At 37.6% G+C, this 18,714-nt stretch overlaps 2 protein-coding genes and 1 pseudogene across 2 annotated transcripts in view; 1 reads left to right on the top strand and 2 right to left on the bottom strand.

Moving 5' to 3' along the window:
* Nucleotides 1-336, bottom strand: part of PAK2 (p21 (RAC1) activated kinase 2) — a 49,860-nt gene extending 49,524 nt beyond the window's left edge. Inside the window, exon 1 of the mRNA XM_007090962.3 lies at nucleotides 150-336. Coding sequence (XP_007091024.1) covers nucleotides 150-336 — 187 coding nt within the window. The remainder of the gene's footprint in view (nucleotides 1-149) is intronic.
* The window catches only part of PIGX (phosphatidylinositol glycan anchor biosynthesis class X), an 81,905-nt gene continuing 63,471 nt past the window's right edge, over nucleotides 281-18,714 (bottom strand). The window contains exon 9 of the mRNA XM_042998339.1: nucleotides 281-357. Within this exon, the coding sequence (XP_042854273.1) occupies nucleotides 346-357 (12 nt within the window). The 3' untranslated portion in view covers nucleotides 281-345. The remainder of the gene's footprint in view (nucleotides 358-18,714) is intronic.
* On the top strand, nucleotides 9,104-16,641 carry LOC102953040 (annotated as a pseudogene).

The raw sequence follows: 18,714 nt of genomic DNA, 5'->3' as shown, positions 1-18,714 counted from the left end.
CACGTTGGGCTCAGAGCCTGCTTTGGATTCTCTGTTTCCCTCTCTCTCTCTGCCTAATCCCCCAACACTCTCTCTCTCTCTCAAAAATAAACATTAAAAAAAAAATTATAATAATAACCGAGACTCTTGAAGCCACAATAGCTATTTACCTTTCTCTGTGCCTGAGAATATAGAGATGATTTTATTCCTGGGCTTTTTTTCCTCTGGAACAGAGGGCAAAGGTTTCAAACTGTGATTGGCTGACAAAGGGTCTTTGCCTCCACTGCTAAAAATGGTACTGCTCATTCGCACAGGAGGTGCTGGAGGCTTGTCTTCCAGTTCTCCGTTATCAGACATGATTCGGAATTATGATGTGGCCTGAAATAGATAGGCAAAAATCATACAGTCAATAACAAAGTAAAAAATAGTACAGACAAGCAGAAACAGTAATAATTGTCCTCTTTTCAACTGTGAATTAGAAAATGTTATCCATTTAGAGTGAAGTTTGCAAAATTTATAAAATTAAATGAATAAGAGACGAAACTGGTTATTAATATAGGTAATCTCCCGTAACAAAGGTGGTAAATGGTTAGCTGAGAGAATGTTTGAAAAGCCATGTCCAGTTAAGAGGACTAGGGTAAGTTTTGGGAAAGCATGACGATAATAACGTATCAAAAGATATTCACCTAATCAGTTGATTCTAAGAGTAAATATTCCAATGAAAAGACAGACAACATGAAGTCTTAAAAAAAGAGAATTCCAAAGAGGAAGATTATGTTCTAACCAGCCAAAGGATAGGTGCCTGACAGGTCCATTTCTGTAGCAAAGATAGAATGCTTGCTATTAAATATATCAACCAACACCACTCCTTACAAAGAATCTGAGTCCATGCTTCCCTAGCCTTGTGATTACAACTTAGCCTTCATATAAACTCTCCTAAAGGATGAGAATGTGCCACTGATGTAATATATGGTTTCTTTGAAAATGTGACATTCTAACTACATGTGTTAGTCTCTTGCAAGCTTTGCAGACAGTTCCATAGAACTTGATCTAGTTCAAAAGTAAATCTAGATTTTGGCTCAAAACCAGAGTATGGCCAAATCTCAAGTTTCTGTCATCATGTGATGCCCTGTCCAGGCAGTCAAGTAACCCCTCTTAATCCACATGACTAATTCAGTGGAAAACGTCAACCTTGTTTATATATATAAACATTAATATCACATAAACCTTATTTACATACATATTTACATATATATTTATATATTTTAGTCCTTTTACAAAAAGTAGATTATACACATTTAAAGTCAGCAGTAAAGGGGAGGGTATGCCTAACTTCCAGATGAGGTCTGATACAAAAGTATATATTAGGAAACAACACATCTCCTCACTAAACAAGATTTCAATTGGTAATTAGATCCTGATTTTATTATAGCTACTTATTGCATTTAAGTGAATAAAATTTTGTATATATACAATGTAAAGAATACCAACTATAGTTAGATAAAATTAAAAATGAATAAAAAATTTCTTTTATTTGAGAGAGAGAGCACACACACAAGTGGAGTAGAGGGGCAGGCAGAGAGAGAGAGAGAGAGAATAGTTTAAATAATTTTTTTAAGTTTATTTATTTTGAGAGAGAGAGCGTGAGCAGGGGAGGGGGGGCGAGAGAGAGAGAGAGAGAGAGAGAGAGAGAAGGAGAGAGAGAGAGAGAGAGGGAGAGAGGGAGAGAGGGAGAGAGGGAGAGAGGGAGAGAGGGAGGGAGGGAGAGAGGGAGAGAGGGAGAGAGGGAGGGAGGGAGGGAGGGAGGGAGGGAGGGAGAGGGAGAGAGAGGGAATCCCAAGCAGGCTTTGCAGAGTCAGCACAGAACCCAATGTAGGGTTCAAATTCAAGACACTGTGAGATCATGACCTGAGTGGAAATCAAGAGTCTGGACGCTTAACCGACTGAGACACCCAGGCACCCCCAAAACCACTGTGTATTTTGTCTTCCATAATGACAATTACTTTTCAGCCTACAAAAGAGGAAGAAGGAGAGGCTGTAAAGGGGGAAAATAAACTTTTCTGGGGATAACTAGCTAGAGAATGGCTGGGAGAAGAGGGTAAAAAAAGATCTGTGTGTGTGAGAAAGACTTCCTGAATTGAAATCAATATTGGTGGTCAAAAGAAGAAATGGGGGTGGAATCTAAGAATGTCACGCAGATGACCTAGTCAGATGATTCTTCCAAACCAAGTGATCACAACATGTGGGGTTTGTTCTGCTTTGGAGTGAGATGCAACTGGCTGTTAAGCGTGGACTGTCAGGTGTGCATCACAAGAGAGGACTTATCTGTTGCTAGAAATGGAAGAAAGATAAGGCTTAGGAACAACACTTGGAAGATTACTTGAGAACCTGATAAATCAAGACAGATGTTTATCTCTTATGTGACCATAACATCAAGGCAAAACAGAATGACTCTATAGCAGCTCACTTTCATCTTAATCACCACTTAAAACAGACATGGCACATTCAGATTCTGGTTACACTGTAAATGCTTCATATCTGTGCATATTTAAAAATTAGGATAATATAACAAAATCTCAAAATACATTTGCATGCATTTCAAGAAAGAAATGTACCAAAATATTAACAGTAGTTAATTGTGGCTAACAAGTAATTTTTAGCTTGATTACAACCATCACAACTGTGGTTAAAAAAAAAAAATCAATATAAAACAGGGCTTAATAATTATTTAGGGTGAGATGACTATCAACTGTATCCTTAAGACTGGCTCACAGACTTGGGGGGCCTGGGTGGTTCAGTCGGTTAAGTAAGTGTCCGACTTCAGCTCAGGTCATGATCTCATGGTTCATGAGTTCGAGCCCCGCATCGGGCTCTGTGCTGACAGCTCAGAGCCTGGAGCCTGCTTAGCCTGGAGCCTGCTTCAGATTCTGTGTCTCCCTCTCTCTGTCCCACCCTTGCTTGTGCTCTCTCAAAAATGAGTAAAATTAAAAAAAAAAAACAAAAAAACAAAAAAAAAAACCTAAAAAAAAATTAAAAAAAAAAAAAAAAAGACTGGTTCACAGATGGAACATGACTAGAAACTGCCAGTGCACCTTCAGCTGCATGCTGTCCAAAGTTATGATTAAAAGCATGGGTTGAGGAATCAGATTCCCTCAGTCGGAATCCTGGTTTCACCATTTATTTAAGTGTGTGACCTTGGGCAAATTAAATTACTTAACTGTAGTCAGGGATCCTTGAAGAAACGGCTGGTTCTAGGCCTGGGACAGGGAAAATAAGGATGAGCCTAGAGTATCTTATATTGTCAGAAGGTAAAAAAGTACTTAAAAAGGATAAAGACACAGGAAAGAGTTCCCAAAAGCCAATACTGGAATGAATGGAGCAGTAAAATAAAGTAGCATTATATTTAACCCAAAGTAAAAAATAAATATATACAGTTCATATCAGTACAAATGAATAAATAAAATGGTGGGGTGCCAAATCTTCCTTATAAAAGAATTCCAAATAATAATTGTAGCTACATCCCCTCCTAGGAGTTGGAACTTAACTTCCTTCCCCACTTGAATATATGCTGGATCTAGTGACTCATTTCCAAGAGGCAGAGTATGGAAAGGGAAAAATAACTTCATGGTGGAAAAATGTGGCAAACACTGCATTAACCAAGTGATCAAGGTTAACATCTCCAGTAATAAGTTATGCTGACGTCACTCACCACCTGATTGAATGTGATGAGAAACCTACTTTACCTCTATGGTATTCTTCCTCAAATTCCATAACCCCAGTCTAACTATGGGAAAAACATCAGATAAACCCAAACTGAGGGACATTCTACAAAAATTCCTGACCAATACTCCTTAAAGGGGCACCAGGGTGGCTCAGTTGGTTAAGCATCCAACTTGGGCATAGGTAACGATCTCGTGGTTTGTGGTTCCAGCCCCATGTCAGGCTCTGTGGTGACAGCTTGGAACCTGGAACCTGCTTCAGATTCTCTGTGTCTCCCTCTCTCTCTGCCCCACCCCTGCTTGTACTCTGTCTCTCTCTCTCATAAACATTAAAAAAATAAAAATTAAAAAAAAAAAACTATCAAAGACATGAAAAACAAAGAAAAACTGAGAAATTGTTCACAGAGCAGAGGAGTCTAAAGAGACATGACAATGTTATATTCTGTAGCAAAAAAAGGACATTAGTGGAAAAACTGGTGAAATACCAATAAAACCTAGAATTTAGTTAACAGTAATGTACCAATGTTGGCTTCTTTGCTTTGACAGACATTTTAGGGTTTGTGTTAACATTAGAAGATAGGTGATAGGTATACAGGAAATCTACTATCTCTGCAAATCTGAAATTATTCCACAATAAAAAGTCTATTTCAAAATGAATTATGTAATAAGTTCCTTTAAAAGTTATAGAATTATCTACAATATGACCTAGCAATTCCACTCCCAGTATATACCTAAGAGAACTGAAAACATATGTCCACAAATAAGTTGCATATGAATGTTCATAGCATTACTCATAATAGCCAAAAGATTAAAAAAAAAACACCCAAAATATCCATCAACAAATGGACAGATAAAATGTAGCATATCTATACAATGGAATATTTGGCCACGGAAAGGAGTGAAGTACTAATACCGGCTACAACGTGGCTGGACCTTTAAAACATAAGTGGAAAAAGAAAGACACAAGAAGACCACATACTGTATGATACCATTTATATGAAATGTCAAGAACATGCAAATATTTCCACAAAGACAGCAGGTGATTAGTGGTCACTAAGAGGTGAACGGAATGGGATGTGACTACTAATGGGTATGGCGTTTCTTTCTGAACGCCATTTCATGAAAATGTTCTGGAATTAGACATCAGACATTGCACAACCTTTTTAATATCTTAAAACCACTTAATTGCACAGTTTAAAATGGTAAGTTTCAGCTATGTGAATATCTATCTCAAATTAAAAAAAATTTTTTTTTAATGATTTATTTTTGAGAGACAGAGCACGAGTGGGGGAGGAGCAGAGAGAGAGGGAGACAGAGTCCGATGCGGGGCTTGAACTCAAGAACCATGAAATCATGACCTGAGCCGAAGTTGGATGCTTAACCTACTGAGCCACCCAGGCACCCCGCTACATAAAATACTTTAAAAGTGAACTTAAAAGTAAAGACACAGGGGTGCTTGGGTGGCTCAGTTAAGCCTCTGACTCTTGATTTCAGCTCAGGTCATGATCTCACGGTCATGAGATCAAGCCCTGGGGCGGGCTCCATGCTGAGCGTGGGGCCTGCTTGAGATTCCTGCCCCCCTTCCCCAGATAAAAACAAAAACAAAAACAAAAATAAAATAAGAGAGGGGCACCTGGGTGGCTCAGTCGGTTAAGCGCCGACGTCAGCTCAGGTCATGATCTCGAGGTTTGTGGGTTTGAGACCCGCACTGGACTCTGTGCTGACAGCTTGGAGCCTGGAGCCTGGAGCCTGCTTTGGATGCTGTGCCTCTCTCTCTCTCTCTGCCCCTCCCCAACTCATGCTCTGTCTCTGTCTCTCAAAAATGAATAAAAGTTAAAAAAACTTTTTAAAAAAATAAAAAATGAGATACAACAAAATTAAACATTTTATTGATTTCATGAAGTACATTTTTTAAAAATTTTATCTATCTATCTATAAGTTTACATCGAAGTTAGTTAGCATGTAGTGCGCAATAATGATTTCAGGAGTAGATTCCAGTGCATCCCCTGTGTATAACAGCCAGTGCTCATCCCAACAATTGTCTTCCTTAATGCCCCTTACCCATTTAGCCCATCCCCCCACCCACAACCCTTCCAGCAACCCTGTTTGTTCTCTGTATTTAAGAGTCTCCTATGTTTTGTCGCCCTCCCTGTTTTTATATTATTTTTGCTTCCCTTCCCTTATGTTCATCTGTTTTGTATCTTAAATTCCACACGAGTGAAGTCATATATTTGTCTTTCTCTAATTTCACTTAGCATAATACCCTCCAGTTCATCCTACGTAGTTGCAAACGCGAAGTACATTCTTAAATGAAACTGGTTTTAAAGAAAAAACAAAAAAAAAACCCTCCAAGTGTATGGCCACTGCCTCGATTTGTGCCAAAATATAGGCTGTTTTACCTGCCAGCACTGCAAGTGTCAACAGTATGAAAGGCAAAGAGTATCTTAGTATTATTATGAAAATAGGTTTTGACTTCATAAACCCCAGTGGTACCACGCACCACATTGAGAACTGCTGCTTTAAAGTATATCCCAGCTCTACACTTCACCCTCATACGCCAATTATTGTTTTACTGAGGCGGCAAAAGACACATATTTATTCATTCTTTCAAAACACAGCCTTTCCATATACAGTACTTTGTTCACCCAAAAAATTTTCTTTACTGCTCTATTTTAATATACTGCACAGTAGCTTTTTAATTTGCTGCATACATTCAGTCCAATAGAACTAAAGAGGAGCTAATAGATTATTTGTTTCACAACATTCTTCTTGGTGATTATACATTACAGGTAAAGTTGAATTAGCTATCTCAAGGAAATCCCAATTAACATGATGTTATTACCTTACAGGCAACACATGTCTAAATAAACCCCCAAATTTAACATTAAACGTATGGGTCACAGATATCCTTAATGAAATTACTCAAGATGACAAATATGACAGCAACAATTCTAAGTAATATGCCTCATAAGTGATTAGATCTTAGTAAATACAAGCATGACAATACTTGATACTATGACATCAGCTTAGCTGAGGACTTCATCACTTCATCTCAAGATTTCTCTAACCAGTATCTATGTCTTCAACTGCTGCTCAGAGGAAGAGGTTAGAAGCTTTAACCAGCTTCCTAAAGAGTTTCCATGCATTCAGGTTTTACTTAGAGCTACCTATAAGCAACAGACTGAGGACTAAACTCTGATATTTAGGGACATTTACTACTGAATTGATCTGATATCATGAATGCACCACATAAATCATATGCCTCATTTTACCCAAATACACCAAAGAATTTTCTGGCCTAACTCATCTTTGTGTATAAATTTCTCCATTCTTAAACTTTCTTCACTATTTTCTGTATCTAACCAAATCTTTCAATGTTCAGCAAGAATTATTTCCTATGTAAGATCATTCCTGTCTATCCTTGTTCAAAATGATCCTTCAAATCCTCTGAACAAGACTGACCCCCCCCCCCTCCACACAGGCCCCTCACATCCTCTGAATACAAGTTACACAGGAAAACTAATTCAGAGAGTAATAAAGCTGGATTAGAATTTACCTGGTCCATCTTTCTTTCTTTCTTTTTTTTTTTTTTTAACATTTATTTTTGAGACAGAGAGAGACAGAGCATGAATGGGGGGAGAGCCAGAGAGAGAGGGAGACACACAATCCGAAGCAGGCTCCAGGCTCTGAGCGGTCAGCACAGAGCCTGATGCGGGGCTCGAACTCACAGAGTGCGAGATCATGACCTGAGCCGAAGTTGGACGCTTAACCGACTGAGCCACCCAGGCGCCCCTCTTTCTTATTTTATATGCGAAGGACCAACAGCCACCAAAATAAGTAGGCTGAATTTAATGACTAACAAACTAAGACCAGAATTCAAGGTCAGTAACAACTCAATCTCACATTGTTGTTTTTTTCTTAATCATGTTAATATATTGGATCACTCTCAGGGTATCTGGCTGGCTAAGTCGGTGGAGCATAGGACTTTTGATCTCCAGGTTGTAAATTTGAGCCCCATGTTGGGTGTAAAGATTTTTTTTAAGACTTTATGATTTTTTTATGTCATCTCTACACCCAATGTGGGGCTTGAACTCACAATCGCGAAATCAAGAGTCACAAGTTCCACCAAGTCAGCCAAGCACCCCTAGAGATTACTTAAAAATAAAACCTTTAAAGGACTCTGGCAATGAGTTACAACTGTGCATCCTTAATTATTCTTTTAGGTATCTTTCCTGCTCAAGACTTCAAGCAATTGAAAGGCACCACCACCACTATTATTATATATTGTACTGTCTCCTTTAATCTTTAACACAGATCCTTGCATGTATTAAGGCATTAATGTTTAACACAGATCCTTGTATGTATTAAGACAGTAATAGTTACTGATTTAAGGTACTATATACTCTGTCACCAGAGGAAATATTCTTACCAAATTTATTAGTTCTCTATCAAAAAGCATTTCACTACACAACATATAAACTACCCTATATTAACAAAAATATCTTTGGAAAGATTTACACTTTTCCTCTAATAGCTAATTCATGGCGTTAGTCTTTAATCTTTTTCCATAAAACAATGTTATTTTTTTCTGTGTGTTGCTTCTACTGATGGTGTCAAATGCCTAAAAAGTGCTAAGTGACGATGTGATAAGGTTCTTTACATCTTATATTTTAGCCAGAAACAATATAAAAACAATTCATGATAAAATTCTGATTTACCAGTGTTTTGCTCCATCATTACCCAAAAATGTTTTCTTAAAAAAAAATGATAATAATGCCTCTCTCTAAATCTGTTCACTTTTTGCTACTTTTCAGTGAAAAACAAGTAGGCGAAACAAAAAGCCCCAAAACACACTGTACTCTTCTAACAGGCCCATTGTTTAATTGTGACACGACTTAAAAACAAACAATTCCTCAATTGTCTACTGAAGGAGACCAGGGGAAGCTAAATATACGACAGAAATGAAAAAAAGGAGTGGTGTCTGGAACTAGTCAGTCTTAACTAGCAAAAATCGTTAATTTTTTTATAATCTAACTTGGATCAACTATGGTACTTAATGTACAAACCATACACTACTAAAAAATGATTTGAAAAGCACAACTTGCTTTATATTTTTTACTTACATTTTATATAAATAACAAATGAATCTTAAGTTTTCAGTACCTTAAAAATAAAATCTAACACTATTTGATAGACTTCTAGCAATCTCTCAATAAGCTATAAGAGCTCCCAAAACACTGGCCTCTCCTCCCTTCCCACCTCACAAAAGCTTCAAAAGCTTTTGAGAGAGAAAGTATCGATTAAAAATATCACTAATCACCTCAAATGTACAACACACGCTATGGAAGGCAAGTTCACAAATTAAAAGGAAAGGAGTGTTTTTATTTGGTGGCAATGGCCATAACATGAGGTCTGTTAGTAGCAAAGCCAGAAAGGAAAAGGAAAGTGGGGAAGAGATACAGAAGACAACTGGGGCACTGGAAAAGAATAAAGAAGTGTAAAGAAACTCTGATTCAAACTCAAATAAATGAAGGAGTGGATAATATATCAAATCTATAAAAATGTAAGGATAGGCTAGTTAAGATGAAAAGGATGTTTCCATAGAGCCCAAAGCAAAGTGAAACCAAGAACAAAGAGTAAGCAAGTTACCAATCCATTTATTCTTGAAGGATTTTTGACTAACCCTTGGAGACCTTAAATTTCCACTTTGATGGCTGTCACAGGGGACAGGTGATAAAGCCAAGTCTGCCTGAATTGAAAAATCTAATAGCAGCCCCTTCCACACAAGACCAGGACCTAAAAAGTATAACCTGTTCAAGAGTAAATCAGGAATGAATCCCTCTGGGCCAAACGGAACAAGAAAACCTTCAGTATTTTGAGTCCAGTGATACTGTGGAGTGGGGGCTGGGGGTGAGGATCTCTGAGAAATCCTAACAACAAAATGTACGTTTTTTTGGTATGAATTCATCCCACCTCTGAGGTCCCCCAAATTCCCAAATAGGTTTAACTGAATATGGTCATGCTAGTGAATGGTAAAATCAAACGACAAGAACTTTAGGTCTTTTTGGGTACTACTCAGATCTCAAATAATACCCAAAGATAAAATTCTAAGGAAAAGGAACATCTCATAGTGAAAATTCAGAAAATGAAACAAAGCACCATGACAGAACTAGCCAAAACAGACTGGTGAAATAGATGTAGAATGATTTGACACAGAATATGTATTAGAAGTTTGAAAAAAAGCAAATATGAAAAACCACCATACAAAACTTTTGGAAAGGGGCACCTGAATGATTCAGTCAGTTAAGTGTCCAACTTTGGCTCAGGCCATGAACTCATGATTCGGGAGTTCGAGTCCTTCAACAGGCACTGTCGGTGCAGAGCCTGCTTGGGATTCTCTCTTCCCCCCCCCCCCCGCCCTTCCCCGCTCACCCCCCCCCATTCTGTTTCTCTCAATCTCAAATTTAAAAACTTAAAAAAAAAACCATAATACCTGAATATTTGAATTTGACATTTGAAGTAAAAAAGAGTGCAGACTTAGTGGAAGGAAGAATTAGTGAACTGGGTGAGGTAGGTCTCTTTAGAAAGTAACTAGAATGCTGCATAGACACAAAGAGAAAATATGAAAGAAAAGTAAGATGAGTAGGTTGGATGACCTAAGATATAACTATTTGGAGTTTCAGAAGAAAGGACATAATGAATGAAGGAATGGTTTACCAGATAAATTAGTAGCTGAGAAATTTCTAGAAGTGATGAAGGACACAAAATCCATAAGATGAAGAAACTTAATAAATCAAAAGCAGGATAAAAGTAATTTACACATACCAAAGTAAAGACACATCAGAGTGAAATTAAGATCAAAGAGCAAAGAGTTCCAAAAATCAGCCAAAGGAGAAAAAAGGGCAATTGGACTTTAGCTTACTTCCTGATACCAACAACAGCCAAAAAACATTGGAACATTCTCAATGTCCAGAGAGAAGGTGCCAACGTACTTCAGATTCAACAAAACTCTTTTAAGAATGAGGACAAAATAAAAATAATTTGAGACAAAGAAAATTTTCAAAAGATTAGAATTCCACTATTCTCTTAACCAAAATCAGTCAAGTTGGAAATCAAGAACAAAAAGAAAACCAGAAAAATATACCTTAAGTTTTGGAAATTTTAAAACATCTCTAAAAACTTACAGTTAAGAAAAGATATAATGGAAATCAGAAAACACTTAGAACTGAATGAGAGTGACAAAGCTATGTACCAAAATTTAGAGGATTGGATAAACAAAATGTGGTATATACCTAGTGTAGAGTATGTTCATCTATAAAAAAGAAGTGAAATTTGATATGTACTCTAATGAGCATCAACTTTGAAAACATTAAGTAGAATGAGCCAGACACAAAAGGCCAAATAGTGTATAATTTCACTTCCATGAGGCATCTGGAGTAGTCAAATTCATAGACAGAAAGAATAGAGATCACCAGGGCCTGACGGTAGAGTGAAATAAGCACTTCTTGTTTAATGGGTAGAGTTTCTGTCTGGGATAAGAAAAGTTTTGAAAATGTTAAGTTTTATGCTATGTATATTTTACCACACACACACACACACACACACACACACACACACACACACACTTGCCGGATGTGATTAAAGCACTTAAGGACACTTAGAGTTCTGAAGTTTTACTTTATAAACACTCATAGGAATTAAAAGGAGTTCTACTGGTAGTTAGCAGAGATCACAGATAACCAGTATTTTGCAATGGGCCAGCAAGTCCTCATAACTCTTGAATGTCCCACCGTGCAATGGTTTAGTTATATATAAAAATAAATACGTATATATGTGTGTGTGTGTGTGTGTATATATATATATATATATATATATATATATATATATATGAACCTAGAGCATAGTTCTCTTTTACATATAAAATATATTTTTTAAGAAATTTTTTTAACGTTTATTCATTTTAGACAGAGAGAGACAGAACCTGAGCAGGGGAGGGGCAGAGAGAGAGAGGGATACACAGAATTGGAAGCAGGCTCTAGGCTCTGAGCTGTCAGCACAGAGCCCGATGTGGGGCTCGTACCCACAAACCAAGTCAGATGTTTAAACTGACTGAGCCACCCAGGTGCCCCTAAAATATATTTTTTACAGTTTTAACTCTCACTGAATTTTCCAGCCATGCAACCACTATGAAACCAAGAGGACCTTGACCTTCATTTTGCTCAGTTCACTTTTACTGAGATGTTTATTCACCATCTGTAATATCATATCACTTAAAGCAACATGCTCATGCTGGATGAGTAATCAATGGCAGTACATCTACATGAGATTGCATTAGGTCAAGCCTATGAACAGATAGATACAGATGCTTCATACTGATTTTTTGAGTAGTTGTGATCAAGTATTTACAAATGTGTATTATAGTTTTCCTTTTATTTCTTATAATGAATATAATAAACAAATATAAAAAAATATAAATATACATTATTATATATAAATAATGGGTTGCATTACCTGTAACAGCAAAAGACTGGAAGCATCTCAAATAGTAATAAATAGGAGACTGGTTTAATTAGCTATATGTATCACCCACTAAAGTATTATATGTGAAAATGAATGAGAAAATCACTCTATCATGGAGTGATCTCAGGGTACGCTACTAATGAAAATCAAAGATGGGAGAAAAATAGAAGTATCATATGCTACCATTTATCTAAGGGGAAAGAAAAGGCATGTCAACACATAGACATGCACATATGCACTAACACATGCTTATTATCTTTTTAATTGAAGGATAAACCTTCGATTGGTTACTGTGGGGGGGAGGAAGGGAACAAAATGGGGAGGGGGGGACTGGGGCACCTGGGTGGCTCAGTCAGTTAAGCGCAGATTCTTGATTTTGCCTTGGGTCATGATCTCACAGTTGACAGCACAGAACCTGGTTGGGATTCTCTCTCTCTCTCCCCCTCAATAAATTACCAACGAAAGTAGAATGAATACCACTACTTGAAATAAATAAGATACCACAGAGACCCAATCTAATAATCCATTGGCTGCTAAAAATGTCCTCACATTTTTCACTTCACAGACAATACGTGAAACTTATTTAGCTTTACTATTAAGTGAAACAAAGACCACTGTACAAAATTAAATGCAATTTGGCAGAGGTTAAAAATTCCCATTTTCTTCTGTTATTACATCTTTCGGGGTTACAACATCTACAATGGGAACTTCATTATGTGTTACACATTTAGCAAATACTCATTAACCAGGTTATGACACTGCTTCTATTATGAGCTATTATGATGTATCATATTTCCTCTACCAAACTCCCTTTGTGAGAAGGTACTAATTTTATCTCTCTCTTTACTCCCCAACAGCACCTGGCAAAGTGTTATATACGTATACGTCAACATCATAAAATACCAAAATGTGTTTTTCACCTACATAAACAATGTTAGCCAGTTTAGGCAAGTAAACTACTGCAACTAATCAAGTTGACTACTGAAAGACAATTCACTTATCTCTCTAGTCCTTCAATTCAATTACCTATAAAATGTATTAATACCTGAATTACTATTTTTGAAGTGACTGGGGACAGGAGACTGCAGGGTGTGAAAAATGCTTTGAAAATGTTTTTATCTGGGTTTATTACCATTTAGTTCTTTTCCTCCAATGGTTTTGCTATGGTAGAAGAAACAAGTGTTATTAATTGCAACTAAAAAGATTGTCTACAAAATGCCAACAAAACTATGATAAATTATTAAGGTAAACACAAATTTTGCCAAGATAAAGAGGAATATACAAAACTCAACTGCATTTCCCAAAGTGAAATGGGAAAGGGAAAAGATACCATTTATAACATAATAAAAAAATACCAAGTTCCTAGAACAGAAGTTCCCAAATCTTCTCAACTCACGGTGCCCTTGTTATTCCCAGTAATTATTCAACAATGACAAAAGAAATTCCAAATGGTTTCATTTATTTAGTAGTTAGGTCCAAACAACTTTGGGAAACATGCACCTGATGGGCACTGCACAACTCAAGACCTCAGACACTGCCCACACTCATTTCCTGCTCCATGCTGATCTTTGTACTTTTAATCTCAGCAATTGCTTCATAAAGACAGACATTATCAAATGTATCACGACTTAATGTTGAAACTGTGAACTCCCAAGAGCTCAAAGTCCACACAGTGCTCAACAGATGTCAATCACCGATACCCTCTAATATTTAAAATCCCATGGTGACTCTGAGCTCAGTGGGATATCAGTTTGGGAACCATGTAATTAGAACGTTTACACAGAGGGGAAATATACTCAAAGATATTAAGTAGAACTAATAAATGGAGAGAGATACTAATGTTTACGAATTTTAACACTCAAAACTGTACAGATGCCAAATTTCCTCAAATTAATCTACAGATTCAAAGTAATCTTAATCAGGGGTACCTGGATGACTCAGTCAGTTGAACGTCTGACTCTTGATTTCAGCTCAGGTTGTGATCCCAGGGTTGTGGGATTGAGCCCTGTGTGGGGCTCCATGCTGAATGGGATATTCATTCATTCATTCATTCATTCATTCATTCTCTCTCTCCCCTGCTTATACACTCACTCTAAAATAAATTAAAAACAAAACAAAAAATACCAAAGTAATCTTAATCAAAATCCCAAATGGGTTTTATGAAAAACTAGACAGCTAATTCTAAAATCTATACGGAAGAACAAAGGCTCAGGAGTAGCAAAGACACTCCCAAAATAGAATCATGTGGAGAGACTTGCCCTGCTATGAACATTTTTTATCTAAGAAATTGGATCCTGTACCAGATACCACACCACTTATGCATCTTTTCCAATCTTTTTAGCCTCACCTGTCTCTTATTCAAGCTGCTCCTCCAGCAACCAGCTCTATGCTGGATGTGGCCATTTTTTATTTTTCTATAATTTTTAAAATTTTATTTATTTTTTAAAATTTACATCCAAATTAGTTAGCATATAGTGCAACAATGATTTCAGGAGTAGGTTCCTTAGTGCCCCTTACCCATTTAGCCCATCCCCCCTCCCACAATCCCTCCAGTAACCCTCAGTTTGTTCTCCATATTTATGAGTCTCTTCTGTTTCGTCCCCCTCCCTGTTTTTGTATTATTTTTTTTCCCTTCCCTTATGTTCATCTGTTTTGTCTCTTAAAGTCCTCATATGAGTGAAGTCATAGGATTTTTGTCTTTCTCTAATTTTGCTTCGCATATTACCCTCTAGTTCCATCCGCGTAGTAGCAAATGGCAAGATTTCATTCTTTTTGATTGCCAAGTAATACTCCATTGTATATAAATACCACATCTTCTTTATCCATTCATCCATCAATGGACACTTGGGCTCTTTCCATACTTTGGCTATTGTTGATAGTGCTGCTATAAACATGGGGGTGCATGTGTCCCTTCGAAACAGCACACCTGTATCCCGTGGATAAATGCCTAGTAGTGCAATTGCTGGATTGTAGGGTAGTTCTATTTTTAGGTTTTTGAGGAATGGACGTGGCCATTTTTTAAATGCATACACAACACAACAATGCCTCACTTCATTCCTGAGCTGCGTACATTGCCACCCACCCATGTGCAATCTGGTAGTGCAGGGGTGAACCTATAACTATCCGTGATGAGAAGACATCCCATCTCATTAGACAGATCCTTTTTCTATCCTGTGTTGGATGATCCTGTGACAAGCTTTCTATAACCTCCTGGAGGACAGTACAATGGGATTGAGCAATCAGTTACACTTCCATATGGGCTACCACTCTACGTATGCTCCACTCCCTCTTTCCCATTATTTCTGCTCCCTGGGATATATTCTTCCTAATAATGAAAAGATACATAAGCCTCCTGCTGCAAGCTCTGCCTTCTGGTGAATCCAGGCGAAGAAAGATCCCTGCCTTATGTCATACCAAATAAAATTTTAGATGGATTAAAGATTTAACGTGAAAGGAAAATTCTCATTATTATTATTATTATTATTATTATTATTATTATTATTATTTTAATCTGTATTTACTTTTGAGAGAGGGAGAGAGACAGCACGAAAAGGGGAGGAGCAGAGAGGGAGACGCAGATTCTAAAGCAGGCTCCAGGCTATGAGCTGTCAGCACAGAGCCTGATGGAGGGCTTGAACTCATGAAAGCGAGTTCATGACCTGAGCCAAAGTCAGATGCTCAACTGACTGAGCCACCCAGGCGCCCCGTAAAATTCTCATTTTTAGAAAATTATATAGGAGGATATCTTTATGTAGAAGAATACCTTTTATGACTCTAAAGGAAAAGAATGATAAATATGACTACATTCTATACTATAAAAAGACATGCCATAAACCAGGAGATATCTGCAACAGAAGTAAATTGACAAAAATTGTATCCAGAATATAGAAAGAATTCTTATAAAGAAATACGTTCTGTACTTGCACTAGTGGCAGTGGCAGCACCCTTGGCAGGCAAAATGATGCCAGTGAGTTCGTGGACCTATATGTGCCGTGAAAATGCTCCTCTAGCAACTGCATCATCGGCACCAAGGACCACGCATCCATTCACATGAAAGCGGCTGAAGCTGACAAGGTGACGGGCAGGTTCAATGGCCAGTTTAAAACCTACGCTATCTGTGGCGCCATTCATAGGATGGGTGAGAGAAACGACGCCACTCTGGTCAAGGCCGATGGCATCGTTTCAAAGAACTTCTGACTAAAGAAGATCATGGATGTGAGATACTTGTCATGAATAAATAGCACCCCCCCAAAAAAGAAATAAGTAAAAGACAAACAACCCAATAAATAATGGGCAAATGACATGAATGGGCATTTCATGGAAGATGACAAGTGAATAAAATACATGAGAACATGCCCAACCTCATAAAAAATCATGGAAATGTTAAGGCCAGTAGTAGATAAGGAAATGTAAGTTAAGGCCATTAGTAGATACCATTTTACATCTTCTCGATTAAGAAGGCTGACCAAAATCAAATGCTACCAAGATGCAAAGAGAACTTTTATAACTGCTGGGAGGAGTGCAAAGTAGCAAAACTACTTCAGAGAACAATTTGGTATTAGCTTGTAAAGTTGTTTGCCTTTACATTCTGCAACTTAGCAGTTTTATTCCTGGATATAAATCCAAGAAACTCTTGCACATATGCAAATTGTAAGAATATTTATAGTAGTACTGTCATACCAATAAAAGACCAAAAACAACCCTTTATATGCCAGGCCATGTGCTGATAACAAACATTGCAAAATCTTAATGTTTTAACACAAAGAAGGTTTATTTCTAGTGGACACTAAGCTTGAGGAAGTTATTTTTCCTTAAGATAATTTATGGATCTAGGCTGCTGTGATTCTAAAGTTTACTATCTTAACAAGTTGTCACCAAAATGGAAGAGAGAGACTAAGGGAGCATGTGGGCTTTTAACTGTCTCAGTCCACAAGTGACATACCTTACTCATGGTTCAACAAAACTTGCCACATGCAAGGCAATCCATAAATATCTGTTGAATGAATGCAGGAGTACAGAGGAATAAGAGATCATTTTTACCATCTCAAAATGATTTGTGAAAGTGCATGACTTTGACTTGATAAATGACATAAAAGATAGACAGTTTCCACAGATAAAAAATGGGGGAAGGATACTCCAGTACTACCTATAGATCGCAGTGAACAGGCTTCACCTCACAGACTGATTGTGAATGATCCTGAGAGGCTGGCTGCCACATCTTCCTGTAGGCTGTGATTAGAATTCTGAGGCTGCATTCCACTTCTGGGAGGGTATGAAGTAAAATAATCCAGCAAAGACAGACAAAAAAAATCTCTCCTTGCTTTAAGAAAAATGTTATTTGGGGCTCCTGGGTGGCTCAGTAGGTTAAATGTCCGACTTCGGCTCAGGTCATGATCTCACGGTTCGTGGGTTCAAGCCCCCTGCCTGGCTCTATGATGACAGCTTGGAGCCTGGAACCTGCTTCACATTCTTTGTCTCCTTCTCTCTCTGCTTCTCCCCTGCTCACACTTTGTCTCTCTCTCTCTCAAAAATAAACATTAAAAAAAAATAATTTTTTAAAATGTTTTTGGAAAATGATGGAGATATATATAATATATATATTACATATATATTCCTAAGCAGTATCAAATTACATACAGAGGTTTAAAAAACTGAACACTTGGGGAGCCTGGGTGGCGCAGTCGGTTGGGCGTCCGACTTCAGCCAGGTCACGATCTCGCGGTCCGTGAATTCGAGCCCCGCGTCAGGCTCTGGGCTGATGGCTCAGAGCCTGGAGCCTGTTTCCGATTCTGTGTCTCCCTCTCTCTCTGCCCCTCCCCCGTTCATGCTCTGTCTCTCTCTGTCCCAAAAATAAATAAACGTTGAAAAAAAAAAAACAAAAAAACCTGAACACTCAAGGGGCACCTAGCTGGCTTAGTCCATAGAGCACATGACTCTAATCTTAGGGTTGTGAAATTAATCTCTATGTTGCATGTGGATCCTACTTAAAAACAAAGAAAAAGAACAACAACAACAACAACAACAACTAAATACTTAGAAAAGTTTTCCTTTGGTGCGCCTGGGTGGCTCAGTTGGTTAAGCGGCCAACTCTTGATTTTGGCTAGGGTCATGATCTCACAGTTTGTGAGTTTTAGCCCCTCATGGGGCTTTACACTGACAGCACAGAGCCTGTTTAGGACTCTCTCTGTCCCTCTCCCCCACTCTCTTTCTCTCAAAAATAAATACATAAACTTAAAACAATAATAAAATCTTTAAAAAAAGTAAATAAAACTTGTTTCAGTATGAACATACCATTCTGTAAACTGCGCTATTTAATATGGGTGGATATACTGGACATATATGGCTATTTAAATTTAATTAAAATGAAATAAAATTCAGATACTTAGTCATACTAGCCATATTTTAAATGCTCGGTGGTTACATGTGGCTAGTGGCTGCCATATTGGGCAGCAGAGATATAGAACATTTACATCATGGCAACAAGTTCAAGTTGAAC

Source organism: Panthera tigris, chromosome C2 (genome assembly GCF_018350195.1).
Source record: "Panthera tigris isolate Pti1 chromosome C2, P.tigris_Pti1_mat1.1, whole genome shotgun sequence".
Classification (NCBI taxonomy): Eukaryota; Metazoa; Chordata; class Mammalia; order Carnivora; family Felidae; genus Panthera; species Panthera tigris.
Note: the sequence above shows the minus strand (reverse complement) of the source record. Positions and strands in the feature narration are given on the sequence as shown.